Source organism: Palaemon carinicauda, chromosome 5 (assembly GCF_036898095.1).
Source record: "Palaemon carinicauda isolate YSFRI2023 chromosome 5, ASM3689809v2, whole genome shotgun sequence".
NCBI lineage: Eukaryota > Metazoa > Arthropoda > Malacostraca > Decapoda > Palaemonidae > Palaemon > Palaemon carinicauda.
The window spans coordinates 77,113,004-77,137,301 of record NC_090729.1 but is presented as its reverse complement, the minus strand read 5'-3'; the positions used below and the strand labels follow the sequence as shown (position 1 = coordinate 77,137,301).

The window sequence follows — 24,298 nt, the reverse complement described above, 5'->3', positions numbered from 1 at the left end:
GTCGGTCTCATGAAATAACTTAGCAACAGAAAACAAGAAGTTCCTAGAGCCCTTGGTGGCCTCATGAAATAACTTAGCAACAGAAAACTAGAAGTTCCTGCAGCCATTGTCGGTCTCATGAAATAACTAGGCAACAGAAAACTAGAAGTTCTTGCAGCCCTTGTCGGTCTCATGAAATAACTAGGCAACAGAAAACTAGAAGTTCCTAGAGCCCTTTTTGGCCTCATGAAATAACTTAGCAACAGAAAACTAGAAGTTCCTGCAGCCCTTGTCGGTCTCATGAAATAACTAGGCAACAGAAAACTAGAAGTTCCTGCAGCCCTTGTCGGTCTCATGAAATAACTTAGCAACAGAAAACTAGAAGTTCCTAGAGCCCTTGGTGGCCTCATGAAATAACTTAGCAACAGAAAACTAGAAGTTCCTGCAGCCCTTGTCGGTCTCATGAAATAACTAGGCAACAGAAAACTAGAAGTTCCTGCAGCCCTTGTCGGTCTCATGAAATAACTAGGCAACAGAAAACTAGAAGTTCCAGCAGCCCTTGTCGGTCTCATGAAATAACTTAGCAACAGAAAACTAGAAGTTCCTAGAGCCCTTGGTGGCCTCATGAAATAACTTAGCAACAGAAAACTAGAAGTTCCTGCAGCCCTTGTCGGTCTCATGAAATAACTAGGCAACAGAAAACTAGAAGTTCCTAGAGCCCTTGTCGGTCTCATGAAATAACTAAACAACAGAAAACTAGAAGTTCCTGCAGCCCTTGTCGGTCTCATGAAATAACTAGGCAACAGAAAACTAGAAGTTCCTGCAGCCCTTGTCGGTCTCATGAAATAACTAGGCAACAGAAAACTAAAAGTTCCTAGAGCCCTTGGTGGCCTCATGAAATAACTTAGCAACAGAAAACTAGAAGTTCCTGCAGCCCTTGTCGGTCTCATGAAATAACTAGGCAACAGAAAACTAGAAGTTCCTAGAGCCCTTGTCGGTCTCATGAAATAACTAGGCAACAGAAAACTAGAAGTTCCTAAAGCCCTTGTCGGTCTCATGAATTAACTTAGCAACAGAAAACTAGAAGTTCCTAGAGCCCTTGTCGGTCTCATGAAATAACTTAGCAACAGAAAACTAGAAGTTCTTAGAGCCCTTGTCGGTCTCATGAAATAACTAGGCAACAGAAAATTAGAAGTTCCTAGAGCCCTTGTCGGTCTCATGAAATAACTAGGCAACAGAAAACTAGAAGTTCCTGCAGCCATTGTCGGTTTCATGAAATAACTTAGCAACAGAAAACTAGAAGTTCCTAGAGCCCTTGGTGGCCTCATGAAATAACTTAGCAACAGAAAACTAGAAGTTCCTGCAGCCCTTGTCGGTCTCATGAAATAACTAGGCAGCAGAAAACTAGAAGTTCCTAGAGCCCTTGTCGGTCTCATGAAATAACTAGGCAACAGAAAACTAGAAGTTCCTGCAGCCCTTGTCGGTCTCATGAAATAACTAGGCAACAGAAAACTAGAAGTTCCTAGAGCCCTTGGTGGCCTCATGAAATAACTTAGCAACAGAAAACTAGAAGTTCCTGCAGCCCTTGTCGGTCTCATGAAATAACTAGGCAACAGAAAACTAGAAGTTCCTGCAGCCCTTGTCGGTCTCATGAAATAACTTAGCAACAGAAAACTAGAAGTTCCTAGAGCCCTTGTCGGTCTCATGAAATAACTAGGCAACAGAAAACTAGAAGTTCCTGCAGCCCTTGTCGGTCTCATGAAATAACTTAGCAACAGAAAACTAGAAGTTCCTGCAGCCCTTGTCGGTCTCATGAAATAACTTAGCAACAGAAAACTAGAAGTTCCTAGAGCCCTTGGTGGCCTCATGAAATAACTTAGCAACAGAAAACTAGAAGTTCCTAGAGCCCTTGTCGGTCTCATGAAATAACTAGGCAACAGAAAACTAGAAGTTCCTGCAGCCCTTGTCGGTCTCATGAAATAACTAGGCAACAGAAAACTAGAAGTTCCTGCAGCCCTTGTCGGTCTCATGAAATATCTAGGCAACAGAAAACTAGAAGTTCCTGCAGCCCTTGTCGGTCTCATGAAATAACTAGGCAACAGAAAACTAGAACTTCCTAGAGCCCTTGGTGGCCTCATGAAATAACTTAGCAACAGAAAACTAGAAGTTCCTGCAGCCCTTTTCGGTCTCATGAAATAACTAGGCAACAGAAAACTAGAAGTTCCTGCAGCCCTTGTCGGTCTCATGAAATAACTAGGCAACAGAAAACTAGAAGTTCTTGCAGCCCTTGTCGGTCTCATGAAATAACTAGGCAACAGAAAACTAGAAGTTCCTAGAGCCCTTGGTGGCCTCATGAAATAACTTAGCAACAGAAAACTAGAAGTTCCTAGAGCCCTTGTCGGTCTCATGAAATAACTAGGCAATAGAAAACTAGAAGTTCCTGCAGCCCTTGTCGGTCTCATGAAATAACTAGGCAACAGAAAATTAGAAGTTCCTAGAGCCCTTGGTGGCCTCATGAAATAACTTAGCAACAGAAAAATAGAAGTTCATAGAGCCCTTGTCGGTCTCATGGAATAACTAGGCAACAGAAAACTAGAAGTTCCTGCAGCCCTTGTCGGTCTCATGAAATAACTTAGCAACAGAAAACTAGAAGTTCCTAGAGCCCTTGGTGGCCTCATGAAATAACTTAGCAACAGAAAACTAGAAGTTCCTGCAGCCATTGACGGTCTCATGAAATAACTAGGCAACAGAAAACTAGAAGTTCTTGCAGCCCTTGTCGGTCTCATGAAATAACTAGGCAACAGAAAACTAGAAGTTCCTAGAGCCCTTTTTGGCCTCATGAAATAACTTAGCAACAGAAAACTAGAAGTTCCTGCAGCCCTTGTCGGTCTCATGAAATAACTAGGCAACAGAAAACTAGAAGTTCCTGCAGCCCTTGTCGGTCTCATGAAATAACTAGGCAACAGAGAACTAGAAGTTCCTAGAGCCCTTGGTGGCCTCATGAAATAACTTAGCAACAGAAAACTAGAAGTTCCTGCAGCCCTTGTCGGTCTCATGAAATAACTAGGCAACAGAAAACTAGAAGTTCCTAGAGCCCTTGTCGGTCTCATGAAATAACTAGGCAACAGAAAACTAGAAGTTCCTGCAGCCCTTGTCGGTCTCATGAAATAACTAGGCAACAGAAAACTAGAAGTTCCTAGAGCCCTTGGTGGCCTCATGAAATAACTAGGCAACAGAAAACTAGAAATTCCTGCAGCCCTTGTCAGTCTCATGAAAAAACTAGGCAACAGAAAATTAGAAGTTCCTGCAGCCCTTGTCGGTCTCATGAAATAACTAGGCAACAGAAAACTAGTTCCTGCAGCCCTTGTCGGTCTCATGAAATAACTAGGCAACAGAAAACTATAAGTTCCTGCAGCCCTTGTCGGTCTCATGAAATAACTAGGCAACAGAAAACTAGATGTTCCTGCAGCCCTTTTCGGTCTTATGAAATAACTAGGCAACAGAAAACTAGAAGTTCCTAGAGCCCTTGGTGGCCTCATGAAATAACTTAGCAACAGAAAACTAGAAGTTCCTGCAACCCTTGTCGGTCTCATGAAATAACTAGGCAACAGAAAACTAGAAGTTCCTGCAGCCCTTTGTCGGTCTCATGAAATAACTAGGCAACAGAAAACTAGAAGTTCCTGCGACAAAGTTCCTAGAGCCCTTGGTGGCCTCATGAAATAACTTAGCAACAGAAAACTAGAAGTTCCTGCAGCCCTTGTCGGTGTCATGAAATAACTAGGCAACAGAAAACTAGAAGTTCCTGCAGCCATTGTCGGTCTCATGAAATAACTTAGCAACAGAAAACTAGAAGTTCCTAGAGCCCTTGGTGGCCTCATGAAATAACTTAGCAACAGAAAACTAGAAGTTCCTGCAGCCCTTGTCGGTCTCATGAAATAACTAGGCAACAGAAAACTAGAAGTTCCTAGAGCCCTTGTCGGTCTCATGAAATAACTAGGCAACAGAAAACTAGAAGTTCCTGCAGCCCTTGTCGGTCTCATGAAATAACTAGGCAACAGAAATCTAGAAGTTCCTGCAGCCCTTGTCGGTCTCATGAAATAACTAGGCAACAGAAAAGTAGAAGTTCCTAGAGCCCTTGGTGGCCTCATGAAATAACTTAGCAACAGAAAACTAGAAGTTCCTGCAGCCCTTGTCGGTCTCATGAAATAACTAGGCAACAGAAAACTAGAAGTTCCTGCAGCCCTTGTCGGTCTCATGAAATAACTTAGCAACAGAAAACTAGAAGTTCCTAGAGCCCTTGTCGGTCTCATGAAATAACTAGGCAACAGAAAACTAGAAGTTCCTGCAGCCCTTGTCGGTCTCATGAAATAACTTAGCAACAGAAAACTAGAAGTTCCTGCAGCCCTTGTCGGTCTCATGAAATAACTTAGCAACAGAAAACTAGAAGTTCCTAGAGCCCTTGGTGGCCTCATGAAATAACTTAGCAACAGAAAACTAGAAGTTCCTGCAGCCCTTGTCGGTCTCATGAAATAACTAGGCAACAGAAAACTAGAAGTTCCTGCAGCCCTTGTCGGTCTCATGAAATAACTAGGCAACAGAAAACTAGAAGTTCCTGCAGCCCTTGTCGGTCTCATGAAATATCTAGGCAACAGAAAACTAGAAGTTCCTGCAGCCCTTGTCGGTCTCATGAAATAACTAGGCAACAGAAAACTAGAAGTTCCTAGAGCCCTTGGTGGCCTCATGAAATAACTTAGCAACAGAAAACTAGAAGTTCCTGCAGCCCTTGTCGGTCTCATGAAATAACTAGGCAACAGAAAACTAGAAGTTCCTGCAGCCCTTGTCGGTCTCATGAAATAACTAGGCAACAGAAAACTTGAAGTTCTTGCAGCCCTTGTCGGTCTCATGAAATAACTAGGCAACAGAAAATCAGAAGTTCCTAGAGCCCTTGGTGGCCTCATGAAATAACTTAGCAACAGAAAACTAGAAGTTCCTAGAGCCCTTGTCGGTCTCATGAAATAACTAGGCAACAGAAAACTAGAAGTTCCTGCAGCCCTTGTCGGTCTCATGAAATAACTAGGCAACAGAAAATTAGAAGTTCCTAGAGCCCTTGGTGGCCTCATGAAATAACTTAGCAACAGAAAACTAGAAGTTCATAGAGCCCTTGTCGGTCTCATGAAATAACTAGGCAACAGAAAACTAGAAGTTCTTGCAGCCCTTGTCGGTCTCATGAAATAACTAGGCAACAGAAAACTAGAAGTTCTTGCAGCCCTTGTCGGTCTCATGAAATAACTAGGCAACAGAAAATCAGAAGTTCCTAGAGCCCTTGGTGGCCTCATGAAATAACTTAGCAACAGAAAACTAGAAGTTCCTAGAGCCCTTGTCGGTCTCATGAAATAACTAGGCAACAGAAAACTAGAAGTTCCTGCAGCCCTTGTCGGTCTCATGAAATAACTTAGCAACAGAAAACAAGAAGTTCCTAGAGCCCTTGGTGGCCTCATGAAATAACTTAGCAACAGAAAACTAGAAGTTCCTGCAGCCATTGTCGGTCTCATGAAATAACTAGGCAACAGAAAACTAGAAGTTCTTGCAGCCCTTGTCGGTCTCATGAAATAACTAGGCAACAGAAAACTAGAAGTTCCTAGAGCCCTTTTTGGCCTCATGAAATAACTTAGCAACAGAAAACTAGAAGTTCCTGCAGCCCTTGTCGGTCTCATGAAATAACTAGGCAACAGAAAACTAGAAGTTCCTGCAGCCCTTGTCGGTCTCATGAAATAACTTAGCAACAGAAAACTAGAAGTTCCTAGAGCCCTTGGTGGCCTCATGAAATAACTTAGCAACAGAAAACTAGAAGTTCCTGCAGCCCTTGTCGGTCTCATGAAATAACTAGGCAACAGAAAACTAGAAGTTCCTGCAGCCCTTGTCGGTCTCATGAAATAACTAGGCAACAGAAAACTAGAAGTTCCAGCAGCCCTTGTCGGTCTCATGAAATAACTTAGCAACAGAAAACTAGAAGTTCCTAGAGCCCTTGGTGGCCTCATGAAATAACTTAGCAACAGAAAACTAGAAGTTCCTGCAGCCCTTGTCGGTCTCATGAAATAACTAGGCAACAGAAAACTAGAAGTTCCTAGAGCCCTTGTCGGTCTCATGAAATAACTAAACAACAGAAAACTAGAAGTTCCTGCAGCCCTTGTCGGTCTCATGAAATAACTAGGCAACAGAAAACTAGAAGTTCCTGCAGCCCTTGTCGGTCTCATGAAATAACTAGGCAACAGAAAACTAAAAGTTCCTAGAGCCCTTGGTGGCCTCATGAAATAACTTAGCAACAGAAAACTAGAAGTTCCTGCAGCCCTTGTCGGTCTCATGAAATAACTAGGCAACAGAAAACTAGAAGTTCCTAGAGCCCTTGTCGGTCTCATGAAATAACTAGGCAACAGAAAACTAGAAGTTCCTAAAGCCCTTGTCGGTCTCATGAATTAACTTAGCAACAGAAAACTAGAAGTTCCTAGAGCCCTTGTCGGTCTCATGAAATAACTTAGCAACAGAAAACTAGAAGTTCTTAGAGCCCTTGTCGGTCTCATGAAATAACTAGGCAACAGAAAATTAGAAGTTCCTAGAGCCCTTGTCGGTCTCATGAAATAACTAGGCAACAGAAAACTAGAAGTTCCTGCAGCCATTGTCGGTTTCATGAAATAACTTAGCAACAGAAAACTAGAAGTTCCTAGAGCCCTTGGTGGCCTCATGAAATAACTTAGCAACAGAAAACTAGAAGTTCCTGCAGCCCTTGTCGGTCTCATGAAATAACTAGGCAGCAGAAAACTAGAAGTTCCTAGAGCCCTTGTCGGTCTCATGAAATAACTAGGCAACAGAAAACTAGAAGTTCCTGCAGCCCTTGTCGGTCTCATGAAATAACTAGGCAACAGAAAACTAGAAGTTCCTAGAGCCCTTGGTGGCCTCATGAAATAACTTAGCAACAGAAAACTAGAAGTTCCTGCAGCCCTTGTCGGTCTCATGAAATAACTAGGCAACAGAAAACTAGAAGTTCCTGCAGCCCTTGTCGGTCTCATGAAATAACTTAGCAACAGAAAACTAGAAGTTCCTAGAGCCCTTGTCGGTCTCATGAAATAACTAGGCAACAGAAAACTAGAAGTTCCTGCAGCCCTTGTCGGTCTCATGAAATAACTTAGCAACAGAAAACTAGAAGTTCCTGCAGCCCTTGTCGGTCTCATGAAATAACTTAGCAACAGAAAACTAGAAGTTCCTAGAGCCCTTGGTGGCCTCATGAAATAACTTAGCAACAGAAAACTAGAAGTTCCTAGAGCCCTTGTCGGTCTCATGAAATAACTAGGCAACAGAAAACTAGAAGTTCCTGCAGCCCTTGTCGGTCTCATGAAATAACTAGGCAACAGAAAACTAGAAGTTCCTGCAGCCCTTGTCGGTCTCATGAAATATCTAGGCAACAGAAAACTAGAAGTTCCTGCAGCCCTTGTCGGTCTCATGAAATAACTAGGCAACAGAAAACTAGAACTTCCTAGAGCCCTTGGTGGCCTCATGAAATAACTTAGCAACAGAAAACTAGAAGTTCCTGCAGCCCTTTTCGGTCTCATGAAATAACTAGGCAACAGAAAACTAGAAGTTCCTGCAGCCCTTGTCGGTCTCATGAAATAACTAGGCAACAGAAAACTAGAAGTTCTTGCAGCCCTTGTCGGTCTCATGAAATAACTAGGCAACAGAAAACTAGAAGTTCCTAGAGCCCTTGGTGGCCTCATGAAATAACTTAGCAACAGAAAACTAGAAGTTCCTAGAGCCCTTGTCGGTCTCATGAAATAACTAGGCAATAGAAAACTAGAAGTTCCTGCAGCCCTTGTCGGTCTCATGAAATAACTAGGCAACAGAAAATTAGAAGTTCCTAGAGCCCTTGGTGGCCTCATGAAATAACTTAGCAACAGAAAAATAGAAGTTCATAGAGCCCTTGTCGGTCTCATGGAATAACTAGGCAACAGAAAACTAGAAGTTCCTGCAGCCCTTGTCGGTCTCATGAAATAACTTAGCAACAGAAAACTAGAAGTTCCTAGAGCCCTTGGTGGCCTCATGAAATAACTTAGCAACAGAAAACTAGAAGTTCCTGCAGCCATTGACGGTCTCATGAAATAACTAGGCAACAGAAAACTAGAAGTTCTTGCAGCCCTTGTCGGTCTCATGAAATAACTAGGCAACAGAAAACTAGAAGTTCCTAGAGCCCTTTTTGGCCTCATGAAATAACTTAGCAACAGAAAACTAGAAGTTCCTGCAGCCCTTGTCGGTCTCATGAAATAACTAGGCAACAGAAAACTAGAAGTTCCTGCAGCCCTTGTCGGTCTCATGAAATAACTAGGCAACAGAAAACTAGAAGTTCCTAGAGCCCTTGGTGGCCTCATGAAATAACTTAGCAACAGAAAACTAGAAGTTCCTGCAGCCCTTGTCGGTCTCATGAAATAACTAGGCAACAGAAAACTAGAAGTTCCTAGAGCCCTTGTCGGTCTCATGAAATAACTAAGCAACAGAAAACTAGAAGTTCCTGCAGCCCTTGTCGGTCTCATGAAATAACTAGGCAACAGAAAACTAGAAGTTCCTGCAGCCCTTGTCGGTCTCATGAAATAACTAGGCAACAGAAAACTAGAAGTTCCTAGAGCCCTTGGTGGCCTCATGAAATAACTTAGCAACAGAAAACTAGAAGTTCCTGCAGCCCTTGTCGGTCTCATGAAATAACTAGGCAACAGAAAACTAGAAGTTCCTAGAGCCCTTGTCGGTCTCATGAAATAACTAGGCAACAGAAAACTAGAAGTTCCTGCAGCCCTTGTCGGTCTCATGAAATAACTTAGCAACAAAAAACTAGAAGTTCCTAGAACCCTTGTTGGTCTCATGAAATAACTTAGCAACAGAAAACTAGAAGTTCCTAGAGCCCTTGGTGGCCTTATGAAATAACTTAGCAACAGAAAACTAGAAGTTCCTAGAGCCCTTGTCGGTCTCATGAAATAACTAGGCAACAGAAAACTAGAAGTTCCTGCAGCCCTTGTCGGTCTCATGAAATAACTAGGCAACAGAAAACTAGAAGTTCCTGCAGCCCTTGTCGGTCTCATGAAATATCTAGGCAACAGAAAACTAGAAGTTCCTAGAGCCCTTGGTGGCCTCATGAAGTAACTTAGCAACAGAAAACTAGAAGTTCCTGCAGCCCTTGTCGGTCTCATGAAATAACTAGGCAACAGAAAACTAGAAGTTCCTAGAGCCCTTGTCGGTCTAATGAAATAACTAGGCAACAGAAAACTATAAGTTCCTGCAGCCCTTGTCGGTCTCATGAAATAACTAGGCAACAGAAAACTAGAAGTTCCTAGAGCCCTTTTCGGTCTTATGAAATAACTAGGCAACAGAAAACTAGAAGTTCCTAGAGCCCTTGTCGGTCTAATGAAATAACTAGGCAACAGAAAACTAGAAGTTCCTAGAGCCCTTGGTGGCCTCATGAAGTAACTTAGCAACAGAAAACTATAAGTTCCTGCAGCCCTTGTCGGTCTCATGAAATAACTAGGCAACAGAAAACTAGAAGTTCCTAGAGCCCTTGTCGGTCTCATGAAATAACTAGGCAACAGAAAACTATAAGTTCCTGCAGTCCTTTTTGGTCTCATGAAATAACTAGGCAACAGAAAACTAGAAGTTCCTAGAGCCCTTGTCGGTCTCATGAAATAACTAGGCAACAGAAAACTATAAGTTCCTGCAGCCCTTGTCGGTCTCATGAAATAACTAGGCAACAGAAAACTATAAGTTCCTGCAGCCCTTGTCGGTCTCATGAAATAACTAGGCAACAGAAAACTATAAGTTCCTGCAGCCCTCGTCGGTCTCATGAAATAACTAGGCAACAGAAAACTATAAGTTCCTGCAGCCCTCGTCGGTCTCATGAAATAACTAGGCAACAGAAAACTATAAGTTCCTGCAGCCCTCGTCGGTCTCATGAAATAACTAGGCAACAGAAAACTAGAAGTTCCTGCAGCCCTCGTCGGTCTCATGAAATAACTAGGCAACAGAAAACTAGAAGTTCCTAGAGCCCTTGTCGGTCTCATGAAATAACTAGGCAACAGAAAACTAGAAGTTCTTGCAGCCCTTGTCGGTCTCATGAAATAACTAGGCAACAGAAACTATAAGTTCCTGCAGCCCTCGTCGGTTTCATGAAATAACTAGGCAACAGAAAACTAGAAGTTCTTAGAGCCCTTGTCGGTCTCATGAAATAACTAGGCAACAGAAAACTAGAAGTTCCTGCAGCCCTCGTCGGTTTCATGAAATAACTAGGCAACAGAAAACTAGAAGTTCTTAGAGCCCTTGTCGGTCTCATGAAATAACTAGGCAACAGAAAACTATAAGTTCCTGCAGCCCTCGTCGATTTCATGAAATAACTAGGCAACAGAAAACTAGAAGTTCCTAGAGCCCTTGTCGGTCTCATGAAATAACTAGGCAACAGAAAACTAGAAGTTCCTGCAGGCCTCGTCGGTTTCATGAAATAACTAGGCAACAGAAAACTAGAAGTTCTTAGAGCCCTTGTCGGTCTCATGAAATAACTAGGCAACAGAAAACTAGAAGTTCTTGCAGCCCTTGTCGGTCTCATGAAATAACTAGGCAACAGAAAACTATAAGTTCCTGCAGCCCTTGTCGGTCTCATGAAATAACTAGGCAACAGAAAACTAGAAGTTCCTGCAGCCCTTTTCGGTCTTATGAAATAACTAGGCAACAGAAAATTAGAAGTTCCTAGAGCCCTTGTCGGTCTCATGAAATAACTAGGCAACAGAAAACTAGAAGTTCCTGCAGCCCTTGTCGGTCTTATGAAATAACTAGGCAAAAGAAAACTAGAAGTTCCTAGAGCCCTTGGTGGCCTCATGAAATAACTTAGCAACAGAAAACTAAGTTGCACATTACAATGTTGGATGTGTTAACTGATTTTTTTCAAAATTCAGCATCTGTGTACTTCGTTACAAGTTCATTTATAACTTGGCTTTTATTATTTCAGAACTATTATTGCAGTTAAAAAAATTGAGGTTTATTATATAAAGAATACAGAATTGCTTTGTCAGAGACAATATCAATGTGCTATCAAAGTTACTGACTGACGAGTGCCATTATAATACTTTCTACGATAAACTGCATGGAATAAACACCGATAAGAACAAGCAATGATATATGTTATTCATTAAAGGAAAAAAGTTTCATATAATTCACTTAAGTGTATTCAATATGATATCTATTTACGAGAATTTTCTCTAATTTTCTATTTTATAAGTTAGGATGATATAAGGAATAAATCTTATGTATTTATATATATAAATGTATTCTTTTTGTGGAAGTAGCATAGCCAAATATCTTGTCATTCAAAGACATTGATGGATTAAAAGATATGATTCTGAAATTATCTGAGATTAAACACACCAGGTTGGGAAAGAGGTTAAGAAGCCCATACATAAAGTAAAGAAATGAAATACCGGCAGAGAAAAATTTGACCTAAGGTAATTTTAGAAGGACCTTTTCGGATTTTATGTTCGAATATCTCTCCCTTTTTCCAATTGCTTGGGTTAAATAGCTTCTTTACCGGAATATATAGAAAGGCTGCATTGTTCAAAATACATTGACCACTAACGATAGTATTTAAATCAAAATAATTATTATTTCATCCCTGAACCTCGTGGATATGTTGAATGGTCTTTCTATTGCCCAATCTCCGATACATTGAAGGCGTCGTACCTTTTTAGAAACGCTTCATAAAATATTGACAACAATGACCACATTCTCGTTTGTGGAACAGTAGTTATACATAGGGCATTTCTTTCAATAGTCGATAATATCCTCAGAATAAACAAGCTCCATTTGACGAGTTAATTGGCTTTAGCAACCTTCTTATCCAATATTCAATTCGTTAATATTGCAAGGCAGTAGCCATTAGATAACACTCGGAGAGAGAAAATTTCCCAGTGATCTCGATTTAGAGTCGTACCAACAATTTTGTTCATTCACTGCAAAATTACTTTCATGTTATATAATCTTTCCAGTAAAGTGACATAGAGCACACACATACATTCTTATATATATATATATATATATATATATATATATATATATATATATATATATATATATATATATATATGTGTGTGTGTGTGTGTGTGTGTGTGTGTGTGTATGTGTGTGTGCGTATATGTATATATATATATATATATATATATATATATATATATATATATATATATATATATATATATATATATATATATATATATATATATATATATATGTATGTATATATATATATATATATATATATATATATATATATATATATATATATATATATATATATATATATATATATATATATATGTATGTATGTATATAAACAGTATATGTATTCATCACTATATCAAGACAACAGGGGCCCCAATATTTGCCAGTTTCATGAGTTTAGCACTGGATTGTTTGGCAGCCTTTAAACAAACGTTTGGCAAAATGGAAGAAATGGGCCTTGGCCAAAAGACCTCAAGCCCATGGTCGCCACCCTCAAACATGGTGCGATTATAGGCACTTTAACATACACACAGAACTGGATTACTAACCCTCCCAGATATTGCTGATGTGACCTACTTGCACAAAACGAAGATTTTCTCCACCCTCTTCTTCCTGAAGGGGTATCAAAAGGTGCCCATGAACCCAAAAGACATCCCCAAGACTGGCAATCCCACCCCCTTCCGTACATACACCTTTAATTACTTCTGCTTTGGCCTTCATAATGCTGGGGCCACTTTTCAACATCTCATGGATACCTTCTTAGTGGACCTTCCCTTCTGTGTATGTTATGTGGACGACATACTTGTGCTCTCTTCTACCAAAGAGGAACACCTCCATTACCTAAGCATTATACCGACCGCCTACAACAAAATGGTCTTGTAGTCCAGCGCCAACGAAGTATCGTTCTTAGGGCACCGCATTACCCCTGAAGGAGTTCACCCCCTCCTTGAGAAGGTAGCCAGCCATCGCTTCCATTCTTGTCCCCCTCTAAGCTCAATCAAGGGCAAGCCAAAAGACTTGAAGTGGGGTCTCCATCAAGAAGAGGCCTTTTGCAAAGCAAAGAATGTCTTATCAACTATTGCAACTCTCACTTTCCCCGTGCCATATGCACCTCTCTTTCTCTCCAACAATGCCAGTGACGTCACTATTGGCGCAGTACTCAAGAGGGTAGTCAACAGCTCGCCCCACCCATTGGCCTTCTTCACTAGAAAACTGTTCAAGGTGGGATCCGGGTACTCTACCTTTGCCCGGGAATTGATGACGGTGCACTTGGCTGCCCATCACTTTCCTCACTTCTTGGAAGGTACTCCCTTCATCATTCGCACAGACCACATTCCTCTAGTGCCCGCCATCACTCAACAGTCCAACCCCTAGTCCGCCCATCAACACCGACATCTCTTTCCCATGGCTGAATACAATTGCACCTTTCAATGGAAAATGAATCACATTGCCAATGCCCTGTCAAGAAACACATTGGCCACTATTCATCGTGGCACTACAAAGTATGTAGGACATCCTGCACATCCCCTCGTTGGGAAGATGTCCCACTCAACGACTCCAAAGCCACCCTCCTCTGTGTTGTCAGTACTGGTAGACCTAGACCACGGATACCTGCTCCTATGCACTGACAGGTGTTTGATTTCATTCATGGCCTTTTACATCCCTCAGGCTGCATAGATATTTAAGGGGACCGTCCGCTATGTCCTCCATTTTTTTTCTAATTATTCAAAATACACCATTCCAATATGTTTCAGACATATATGATACCTTCATCATATAAAAATTTCAAGTCATTTAATCAAAAACTTTTTGATTTATTAACAAAAATCATGATTTAAAAAAAATGTTTTAGGTACATTTTTCTCCACTAATATGACACCAATCGTATTGAAAATCATACCATCAAAACTTCTCTATAAATTGAATAATTCTATGTGACAGATTTTCGATTTTCCTTTTTCTTTTTTTAATGAATTTTTTCTTAATTTTCTTCGTCTAGACATAAAATAATCATGAAAAAGAGAGTAAAAGGAATATCAAAATTCTTTTACAAGCAATTGTGTCATTTGTATTCAGCTTTCCAATGATATATTTCTTTCTAAAATCTAAATATAAATAAGTAAGAAAAATGTACCCAAGTGTGAATAAGTATGTTTTGAGTTATGAGCTCCGAAAGATTTGCCATAAATTTTTGCCCCTTTTTCTTAAAAAAATAGAGATAACATTATTATGATAACCTTACTTTGTACTTTTTGTGCTTATTCCTACATGAAGGCTCCCTAAACGAGGTGTTTAAACCCTAAGTTTACTAATACACTTGGTGTAAGGGTGTCATGAGTTTCCAGCGGCCTCTCATTGTTACCAGAGTTTAAGTTAGAATGTTCCAGCTTTATACTCTTTTTCATGTTTCCTTCTCTTTTTGGTTCTTTTTTGTTGCTCTCTGCTTACTCTTTGTTCTTTTTTTGACCTTAGGTAACATTTGCCTTCCTATAAAGTTCAAGAGGACATTGTGAAAACAAAATGTACGTATGAACTACAAGTAAACAAACACACATGCAACGTAACTTCTATAAGTCTTTGGAAACTCTGGCTGTTCTTTTCGTAAATCATAGTTTACGTTCACCTACCCTTTACCAATGCCTTTCATCTCTGCCAGACGTACGAAATTTCGAAATATAAGTGAAAAAAATCACTATATAAATGCAAAAAAGAACACGCAAAGACGTTTCTGTCAAACTCAGTCATGCAGACGACGCAGTAAGGATGACACCATCATTTGAAGACCACTTTATCTTAGTTATTTGTAAAGATAATTGGCTGAAACTTCTGGAGAGCATGTACGATATGTTTCTGCATACATAGAAATAATAAAACGATTTTCGATTTTTTAAAGTTGTTATGCCAAACACCTTAGCAGACGGCCCCCTTGAGTTAAAGTTTATTTGACATGGCATTACTAAGGATGCTAAGAATTGGGTCAGTGCCTATACTTCATGCCAAACTTCATAAGTACATCGACACACGGATTTAGGAGTGGGCAACTTTCCTTAACCTCAGCGTCATTTTTCCCAAATTCACGTCGACAAGGACATCGTTAGCTATTTACCGTCATCTACCACTACACTCGTTGGCCTGAAGCCATTCCCACGGAAACTGCAACATCCGCCTCATGTACATCTGCCTTACTCTCTGGATAGATAGCTATATATGGTATCCCTGAGCATAATACTTCTATCAGCAATACCACTTTCACCTTACAATTGTGGACATCATTAGCGAATCTCCTGTGCATCACCCTACATCAGACAACCGCCTACAACCCTGCTGCCAACGGAATGGTTGAATGTTTTCATTGCACCCTCAAAGCTGACTTGATGTTCCTCTGCAAGGACTCCAACTGGTTTACTCAGCTGTCATGGGTCCTCCTGGGATTAAGGACCATTCCTAAGAGCACCCTGGATGTCTCGGCAGCTGAAATGATTTATGGCAACCAGTTCGTCCTCCGTGCCAAATTTTTACTGTCAACAATCTCCTCCAACAATCTCCAGTACTTACGTCATGTTATGGGAAAATTTATTCAATGTAGCTAGATTTACAAGCCCCCAGCAAAGCAACACATACCGACAGATTTGCACAAGGCATCACATATGTTCTTGTGGAACGACACCAACAACCCACCGCTAACGCACCTTACACGAGCCCTTTCCTCATGATCCATCAAACAACGAAAGTGTTCTTACTAAACATCTATGGAAAAGAAGACTGAGTCTTCATTGATCGACTTAAACCTGCATATCTCCTGCAAGATTACCTGCCTACAGTGGGCCTCTCCGGAACATGGCACCCTATTTAACATGTGTCTTTTTTTGGGTGGGAGCAATGTACACTGTAACGGTATTTCTGTTTTTTTTTTATATATCAATATTGGTCTCCCCTCACACTAATAACCTGTTTCAGCCAGAATGATCATGAATCATTGTTTGAATTTTTGTGACATTCTTGTGTGGAACGGCTTGTATATAAACTCCTGATCCATTGAAATAAAGTTAGTTGCATTCACCTCACCTCTCAATTACAACCTAACTGCTCGCTCGCACAAGCTTCTGGCTGGGCAAAGGTTCTGACCTATGCCTCTTAGCTGAAACCATGCCTGCTGCGACTCTACCAATCAAGCTATCAAGAGAGATGTAAGTTTATTATAAGTCCACCGTACATATTTTTGTCGAATTCAAGAATCTGTTCCTGGAATTGAAATAAACCCATCTCCACCATGATAGCTGATTAGTGAGTTTGCAACACCTGGCCATTTATAATGAATATATATCACTAATTCTTGTGATTCTAGTCAATGTAAATATCAATCATAATGACATTTAATATCGAATCCTACCTTTGGGAATGTCTATCCACTGGAAATTCCTTTATGATAACAGCTTTTGGCTGGGCAAAGAATCGAACCCTTGCCTCTTTCAACCGAAGTCATGCCTCAAGAATATGTACTGTGGACTTATGATAAACTTACATCTCTCTCAATAGTTTGATTGGTAGGCGCCCGGCAGGCATGGCTTCGGCTAAGAGGAATATTCATGTAAAGGCAGGCTTAAACCTCTTCTGTTAACAGTGAAATGGAAGCGAAAAAAAGGGATATCGTTATAGTGTACGGGTGTTTATGAAATACGTACTTTACATAGCTCCCCAACTATGCTTCTTAGCCAAAGCCATGCCTCAGGAATAGGTACGGTGAATTTATAATAAGCTTTTTCCTCTCTTGATAGCTTGATTGGTAGAGTCCCTGTAGGCATGGCGCCGGCTAAAAGGCGTATTCATTAAAGGCAGGCTTAACTTAAACCGGTTCTGTTAACAGTGAGGAAATATTGTTACAGTGTACGAGAATGTGTGTAATACGTACAGTGCATGGCTCCAACCTAAAAAAGACTTACATGTGAAATGAGGCAAAGTGATCTTGAGAGGTGTACTTTAAAGGGTCATCTTACTGGAGATAAGCAGATTTTAGGCGATCAATGGAAACCTAGTCTTCATTGCCAGGAATGTTAATTAATCACGAGGAAAGTGCCCATTTAAGGGGGAGTTAGCGGTGCCTTGCTAGTGTATTTGTACAGGAAAACGGGCATTTTAGAGTGCAGATCTGTCGGTATGTGTTGCTTTGCTGGGGCTTATAAGTCTGGCAGCATGGAGTATATTTTCCCACAACCTGACGTAGGCGCCAGAGATTATCGGAGGAGGTTGCAGACGGAAAAAAAATCGGTAGGGATGACCACCGCGTGGGCATACACCATTTCAGCTGCCGAGACATTCAGTGTGTCTTTAGGAGTGAGCCTTAGTCCCAAGAGGACCCAGGGAGGCCCAGTACACCAGTTGGAATTATTGCAGCAAGGCAACAAAGCTGATTTGAGGGTGCAATGAAAATGTTCAACCATTCTGTTAGCAGCAGGGCCGTAGGCTGTTGTCTGATGTAGGGTGATGCCCAGGAAATTTGCTAATGATATCCACAATTGAGAGGTGAAAGTGAAACCCTTGTCAGATGTAATGTGATCAGGGATACCAAATCTCGCTATTCACCCTGAGAGTAAGATAGATGTACCTGAGGCAGATGTTGCAGTTTCCATTGGGATTGGTTCAGGCTAATGAGTGGAGTGGTCGATGACGGAAAACAGGTAACGCTGTCCTGGTGATGTGGGTCGACATGAATGTGGGAAAAACAACGCTGAGGTTGAAGAAAGGTGCCCACTCCTGAATCAGTGGGTCAATGTAATTTTGAAGTTTGGCATGGAATACAGGCGCAGACCCAATCCTTAGCATTTCTTAGTAATGCTATGCCATATAAATTCCGTCTTCAGTAGCTGTGCAGTAGATTGGCAAGAGGGATGTGAAAGCCCATGAATGAAGTTAAACACCTGTCGACATATCGGACCAGGTATCCATAGTCGTGGTCTACCAGTACTGATGTTACAGAGGAGGGTAGCCTTGGAGTCGTCAAGGGCAACATCTTCCCACCAGAGGGATATGCAGGATGCCGTACATACTTGGTACTCTGGATCTTTTCATTAGGCTTCTACAAGGCGTTGTAATCCAATCGCAGGTGAATGGCAGCCAATGTGTTTCTTGACAGTGTATTGGCAATGTGATTCATTTCAGCCACGACAGAGAAATGTCGGCGTTGATGGGCTTACCAGGCATTGGAGTGTCAGGTGAAAGCGTGCACCAGAGGCATGTGGTCCGTCTGAATGACAAAGGGCATACCTTCTAAGAAGTGGGGAAAGTAACGGACAGCCAAGTGCACTGCCAGCAATTTGCGGTCAAAGGTAGAGTAGCCAGATTCTGCCTTGGACAGTTCTCTACTGAAGAAGGCCAATGTGTGTGGCGAGCCACTGACCACTTGCTTGAGTACTCCACTTATAGCAATATCACTGGCATTGTTGGAGAGAAAGAGAGGGACATGTGGCAGAGGAAAAGTGAGCAGCAGCTATTGATAGGCATTCTTTGCGTTGCAGAAGGCCGTTTCTTGAAGGGAACCCCACTTCAGGTCTTTTGGCTTGCCCTTGAGAGATGCACAAAGTGGGGTGGGCAAGAGTGTCAGCGATGGCTGGCATGAAACGATGATAATAGTTAATCATGCCCAAGAATTCTTGCAATGCTTTGACGGTCGAGGGAGTGGAGAAGTTCTAAGCGACTGCCACCATCTCAAGGAGGGGTGGAACTCCTTCAGGAGTGATACAGTGCCCTAAGAACGATACTTTGTTGGCGCCAAAGGTACACTTGTTTTACCAAACTACAAGGTCGTTCTGTTTGCATTTTTAGACACCTGTAATCCACACATGGATGCAGGGGGCCAAATTTCTTCAGGATGATGTGTAAGGGTGACGACCATGGGCTGGAGGCCTTTTGGCAAAGGCTCATTTCCTCCATCTGTAGTGGGAATCGTGGTCGTTACAAGAGTGAGGACATATGTGGGTGGTGGCCACCTTTGTCACCACTCCACTACGTCATAGGATGGGTGTCTGTGTCCTACCGCATTCACATCATCTTTGGCCGATATTGAATAGTTGTCCTCTTTGTCAGGATGGGGAGGCATTGATGGAGGTCTTGGTGGTGAAGTGGCTGCCCATAACGGCATCGACTTGGTCATCAGGTCCTTCATGGACAAAATATCGACATCAGGTATGGCATCACGCACAGGTTTGGGCAGGCTTCATACCCAAAGGTCACAAATACGTGCCCTGCCAAGGAGAGTAAACTTCAGCGGATTGCAGGCAAGTGATACTGGTCATTTCCTGAGAGTGAGCGAATGGTTTTGGTCCAGCAATGGTTGTTGAGAGAGTTGAAAAAGCTTGGCTATACGGCTGGTGGACGATGGATAGTACTGCTCCATGAGGTATGTTTTGAGGACGTCATATGTTATTGGGGTATCCCATTGGTCGCAAAGCTAATCTGAGATTCCGGGAAAGTGTCCTCGGGGATCGCCGTGAGAATACAGTCTGTTTTGGTGCTTCAACGAGTCATGCCCTTAATGCAAAACTGGACCTGAGCGTGCTGAAACCAGGTGAATGCCTCTGTGCTGGCGAAGGGTGGTAATTTCAAGGGTGTGGCATTGATAGGAGGGTCAGGGTCAGAGGGTGGCTTCATCAAACAGTGAAACACCAGTGAGCGGGAAGGCGGAAGGGAGCTGGTCACTCCGATGGTCACCAAATGTGTGAGTGAGCTGTTAGGGGATAACTGAAAGGCGAGGTGAATACAACTAACTTTATTTGCAAGTTTATATACAAGAGGTTCTGAATAAAAAGGTCATAAAAATTCAAACAGATTTATTCATGTAAAGGCAGGCTTAAACCAGTTCTGTTAACAATGAGGGGGAGAGTGAGATATACAAAAATAGAAAATGCCATTACAGTGTACAAGCGTGTGTGAAAATGTGTGGTGCGCTTCTCTTAAAACCTCTTTATTTCCTAATTTTCTGGGCTATTTTTCCTTGTTGGAGCCCTTGGGATTATAGCATCCTGCTTTTCTAACCAGGGTTGTAGCCATGCAAGTAATAATGATAATAATAATAATAATAATAATAATAATAATAATAATTTCAAGAGTAGACCCTCTTTTAAACAAGTTTTACTGAAAGTAATTGCTGCCTCAGTGGCGTTAATTTTGTAATAAACTTTTTCTATTGTTCTTATTATCTCTTCTCTTCATTACTCCATTCTGGCAGTAACTGGGAAAGGGAAATATTTCATGAAAGGTAATGGAGACCATATCATTGATAATTCTTCTTCAATATATCAGTAAACTTTATAAAAGTACAGATATTAAATTAAGTACAAAATATGTAATTGTCAGGATTATTTTGCACTAGGTAACGTTCACTTTATGTACAAATATTTCAAATTATATGGAAGCAGTCAGGGAGAGATTTTCCAAAAATTCCGTAAACCTGACATCTATGTGCAGTATATTGACGATACTCTCGTAAATACGGCCAATGAGGAGTGCATGAAAGAACTTTAACGGACTTTCGAGGAATACAGCTCCCCCAAGTTCACCCTCGAGCACTGCCTCCCAGGACGTCTCCCCTTCCTTGATGTCCTTGTAGAAACAAACAACACCGACTTTAACACTTCCTTGTATGTCAAACCAACGATTGATTAATTGATTTTGAGTTACCGCACATCCTGACATCTAAGATCATTGACGCCGATATTATTTGTCAGAAATAAATAAATGAATATCAATTTAGTTTAAAGAAAAATAAAAGCAAAAACATCTTTATAACAGTTAGATAGTTCCCAGAAGACCTGCTTCTGAAATAAATTTAAAAATACCACTATTATTGTACGACACATCATGTCCGAGAATCTTAACCTTGGCTTGTTCTGAATGGCGACAGCGAGCGCCCTAGTCGGTACAAAACTGCCATCATTAGGGCTTTTGTTGGGAGAGCCATTTTTCACTGTTCTTGTGGAAAGCCAAGTAATTATACTAGCTACGTTAAGGGCAAGAAGAGACACCAATCTCCTATATGCGTACAAACCGCCATATTTTGTCTAGAACAAAGGAAGAACTTTGTTCACCCATACACGAGCAGGCGCGTTTGAAGATTATTATCATTGTCAGGTGCCAGTCTGGGAAGTCTGCTTCAATCTTACAGAAATAGTACCGAAGGTTTGATATTTTCTGAACATTAAATTGCAAAATGACAATTTCAGCCACTTGAGCCATAATTTACAGTTATCAATGTTAAATTGCTTTCTGGGTTAATTCTCGATTTAAATTCGATATTTTTTAATAGACAAGGTTATAGCTTAAAGTTCTCGCCTGTAAAGGTAATAATTAAATTTCAATGCAGCTGTAGATTTTGCCAAAGTATCATTACTTAATTTTGTTCTAAATCTCTAAGAGGTTGTTGTTCTTAGAGGAATTTGGGTACATCCTTGAGTAAATTTATAGGGAAGACTGTGCATATATACAAAATGTCATTGTTATAGAGGGTTAGTAAATTAATGAAAGCTAACTAAGCTCTGATAAATCTCTGGGAAATCTTTTTTCGTTTTGTCTCTAATATTTTATTCTTATGGTAGCAACCATTACTGGTCCTCAGCTCTTTCTCCGAGATACGTATTCGATTTCCAGTCAATCTACTGTACACCCAGGAAGCCCCAGTGTCTTCTTTGTATTATTTTGTATTCTTGGTAGTTTAGTGTTAACTCCATTTGTCTAGTCAATCCGTTTGCTATCTTTCGTTTGTAGCATAGTTTTACGTGGATGAATGCTTCATATTTAAATGATTATCTACTTGATGGTGAGGGTTGTTGAAAGGACGACCAATATAATAAATTGTTATAAGAATTGAATAAAACCAGATTAAAATAGAGGGAAGAGAGTCATTTGGGGATGAACTGAAACGTTTTTAAATAGATTAAACTGAAGAAAAATAATCTTTTGAAAGAGATAATTAATCAAAGTACGAGAGAATTACGTACATAATGTAACATTTAAGATTAAACAAAGTGTTTGCGGTAAACTTGAATTCAATGAGCTGAAGTGCAATGGCAATCGTCAAAAACGAAATTCATAATAGATGATTGGAAGTTAAAATTCAAGGATTATAATCTAGGCGTGCATCATATGAGTTTAGCAAACTAGTGCATTAGAGAATAAGGCTTTAGCTAAAACAAGTAATTAAGTAGCTGATAAGATGTCTTGGCGAAAGGTTAAAAAATTTCCAATTATGTTCTAAGTATTTTGTATACTCAAACACTGCCGTATAAAGTTCTACTTACTCTACAGATATGTTTGTGACAGTTTGCAGATAAAAAAAAAAAAAAGGTGGGAAGGAAAGAGATGAATACGTCTGGTAAAACTTACATGGCATTCTTGTCTTGAATTACGTGTGGGTATTACTAAACCCCAAGTTGATTGCAATAAAAATACAAATTTGCATACTGAAAGACGATATTGCCCAAAATGTTTTAAAATTGTATTCTGGAAAAAAAAAATTGACCTCTTACTCTGCAATATTTCAAATGTATTAGTTTCAAGACTTTATGTAAGAAGGAGTACGGCATGAGTAAGTGCTCATGGTCCAGGCATATAAAGAAGATAATAAAAAAAAAAAATTTTGGGGAGGCTCTGAATAAGTGCCTGAATGACTTTGGAGAATATGAACACTTTTCTAAAGTAAAAATCTGATAGCAAAAGTGAGAGACAAAAAGTTGGAGTTCATGGTAAGTATGGTGTTCCTGGAGAAAATAAGATTCTTATGAAAATATAATCAGAAAGATGCGTAATTGAAAGAAATTGATGCTTTCTGGAGTATGTGTTTGTGCAAAGTACTTGAAATGGCAAATTGCTAAATATAATGGTTAAAAAGGAGTAGCTAGATGTAAATTCAATTATTATTCAATTCTAGGAAAAGGTAATGTATAGGTACACAGTCACTGTAACAAAGTTACACACACAAAAGGAGACAAACAGAGACTGAGACGTGTAGACAGAAAGAGTCTTAGAAACAGAGACAGAAAGGCAAAAAAAAAGTCAGGCCTAAAAATAGAGACATAAGGATACAGACATAGAGAGATAGAGAAACTGAAACATACAAAAACAGAATAAAAACAGAGAGAGAGAGAGAGAGAGAGAGAGAGAGAGAGAGAGAGAGAGAGAGAGAGAGAGAGAGAGAGAGAGAGAGAGAGAGAGAGAGAGAAACTAATCAAAGAAAAGGAAGAACATCCTCTCCCCCTGTCCACCACCAATAACAAATAAAGATTTATAATTGGTCACCAAGGCTACATAAGAAAGTACTACAAATTCAGAGCATAAAAATCTTGACGATGAATTGCATGAGACTTTTAAAAGAAAAAAAAAAGATAAATAAAAATTTTATATATAGGGAAAAGAGAAAGTCTTACCATGGTGGAAATGAGTGAAGAACTATGGGAACTGGGCAGCAGGATCAGCAGGAAATGAATTCAGGCAGATGCAAAGCGGAAATATTGGGCATGCCTGATGACTGGTGAGTTTATGATTGATAGTGAAACTGAAAGTAAATTAAGGAAAGAAGTTAAAGGTTTCAAATAAGGGCATTGATGCAAAAACATTGAGAACTGCATGGACCCACACAGCCTTGCTATAAGAGAACTGTTAGAGAATTGTTAATGTTACTTTATTATGTTAATATGTTCTGGTAGTTTGGGTCCAGCTGATTATTGGCCGATTTCAATAACTCCCTTATTATCTAAAGTTTTGAACGTTTTTTGGCACGACCTCTAAATAGATTTGGCTTATGTAAAGGCCTTGGAGCATGTGATGCCCTTCTTAAAATCTCCAATGCTGTACAGATAGCCCTTGATTGTGGTCAGGAATTTTGTATGATTGGTCTTGATTTTAGTGCTGCCTTTGACCGCGTTAATCATGAGACCCTTGTTTTCTAATTCATACTGTTGGGAGTGGAAGGGTCTTTTCTTAGCATCATTATTGAATTTTTAAGTAATAGATCTTAAAGAGTTGCTGTTGATGGGCACCATAGTCAGCATAGGAATGTAATATCTAGCGTTCCTCAGGGTAGTGTTCTTAGCCCATTACTTTTCTTACTATATACACGTGACATGTGGTTTGGCCTAGAAAACAAGCTCGTTGCATATGCAGATGATGCTACACTCTTTGTATCAATTCCATCTCCTGAATGTATATCTGGGGTTACTGAATCCCTTAATGGAGATCTAGATAAATTTAGTGCATGGTG

The 24,298-nt window shown here is 40.5% G+C and overlaps 1 protein-coding gene across 2 annotated transcripts in view; it reads right to left on the bottom strand.

The window, feature by feature from the left end:
* The window catches only part of LOC137641347 (carbohydrate sulfotransferase 4-like), a 215,363-nt gene extending 191,794 nt beyond the window's left edge, over positions 1 to 23,569 (bottom strand). Inside the window, exon 1 of one of the 2 annotated variants that reach the window (XM_068373813.1) lies at positions 23,466 to 23,569. In XM_068373813.1, coding sequence (XP_068229914.1) covers positions 23,466 to 23,468 — 3 coding nt within the window. In that variant the 5' untranslated portion in view covers positions 23,469 to 23,569. The remainder of the gene's footprint in view (positions 1 to 23,465) is intronic. The other variant, XM_068373811.1, reaches the window with a different exon arrangement.
* Between the last annotated feature and the right edge of the window lie 729 nt (positions 23,570 to 24,298).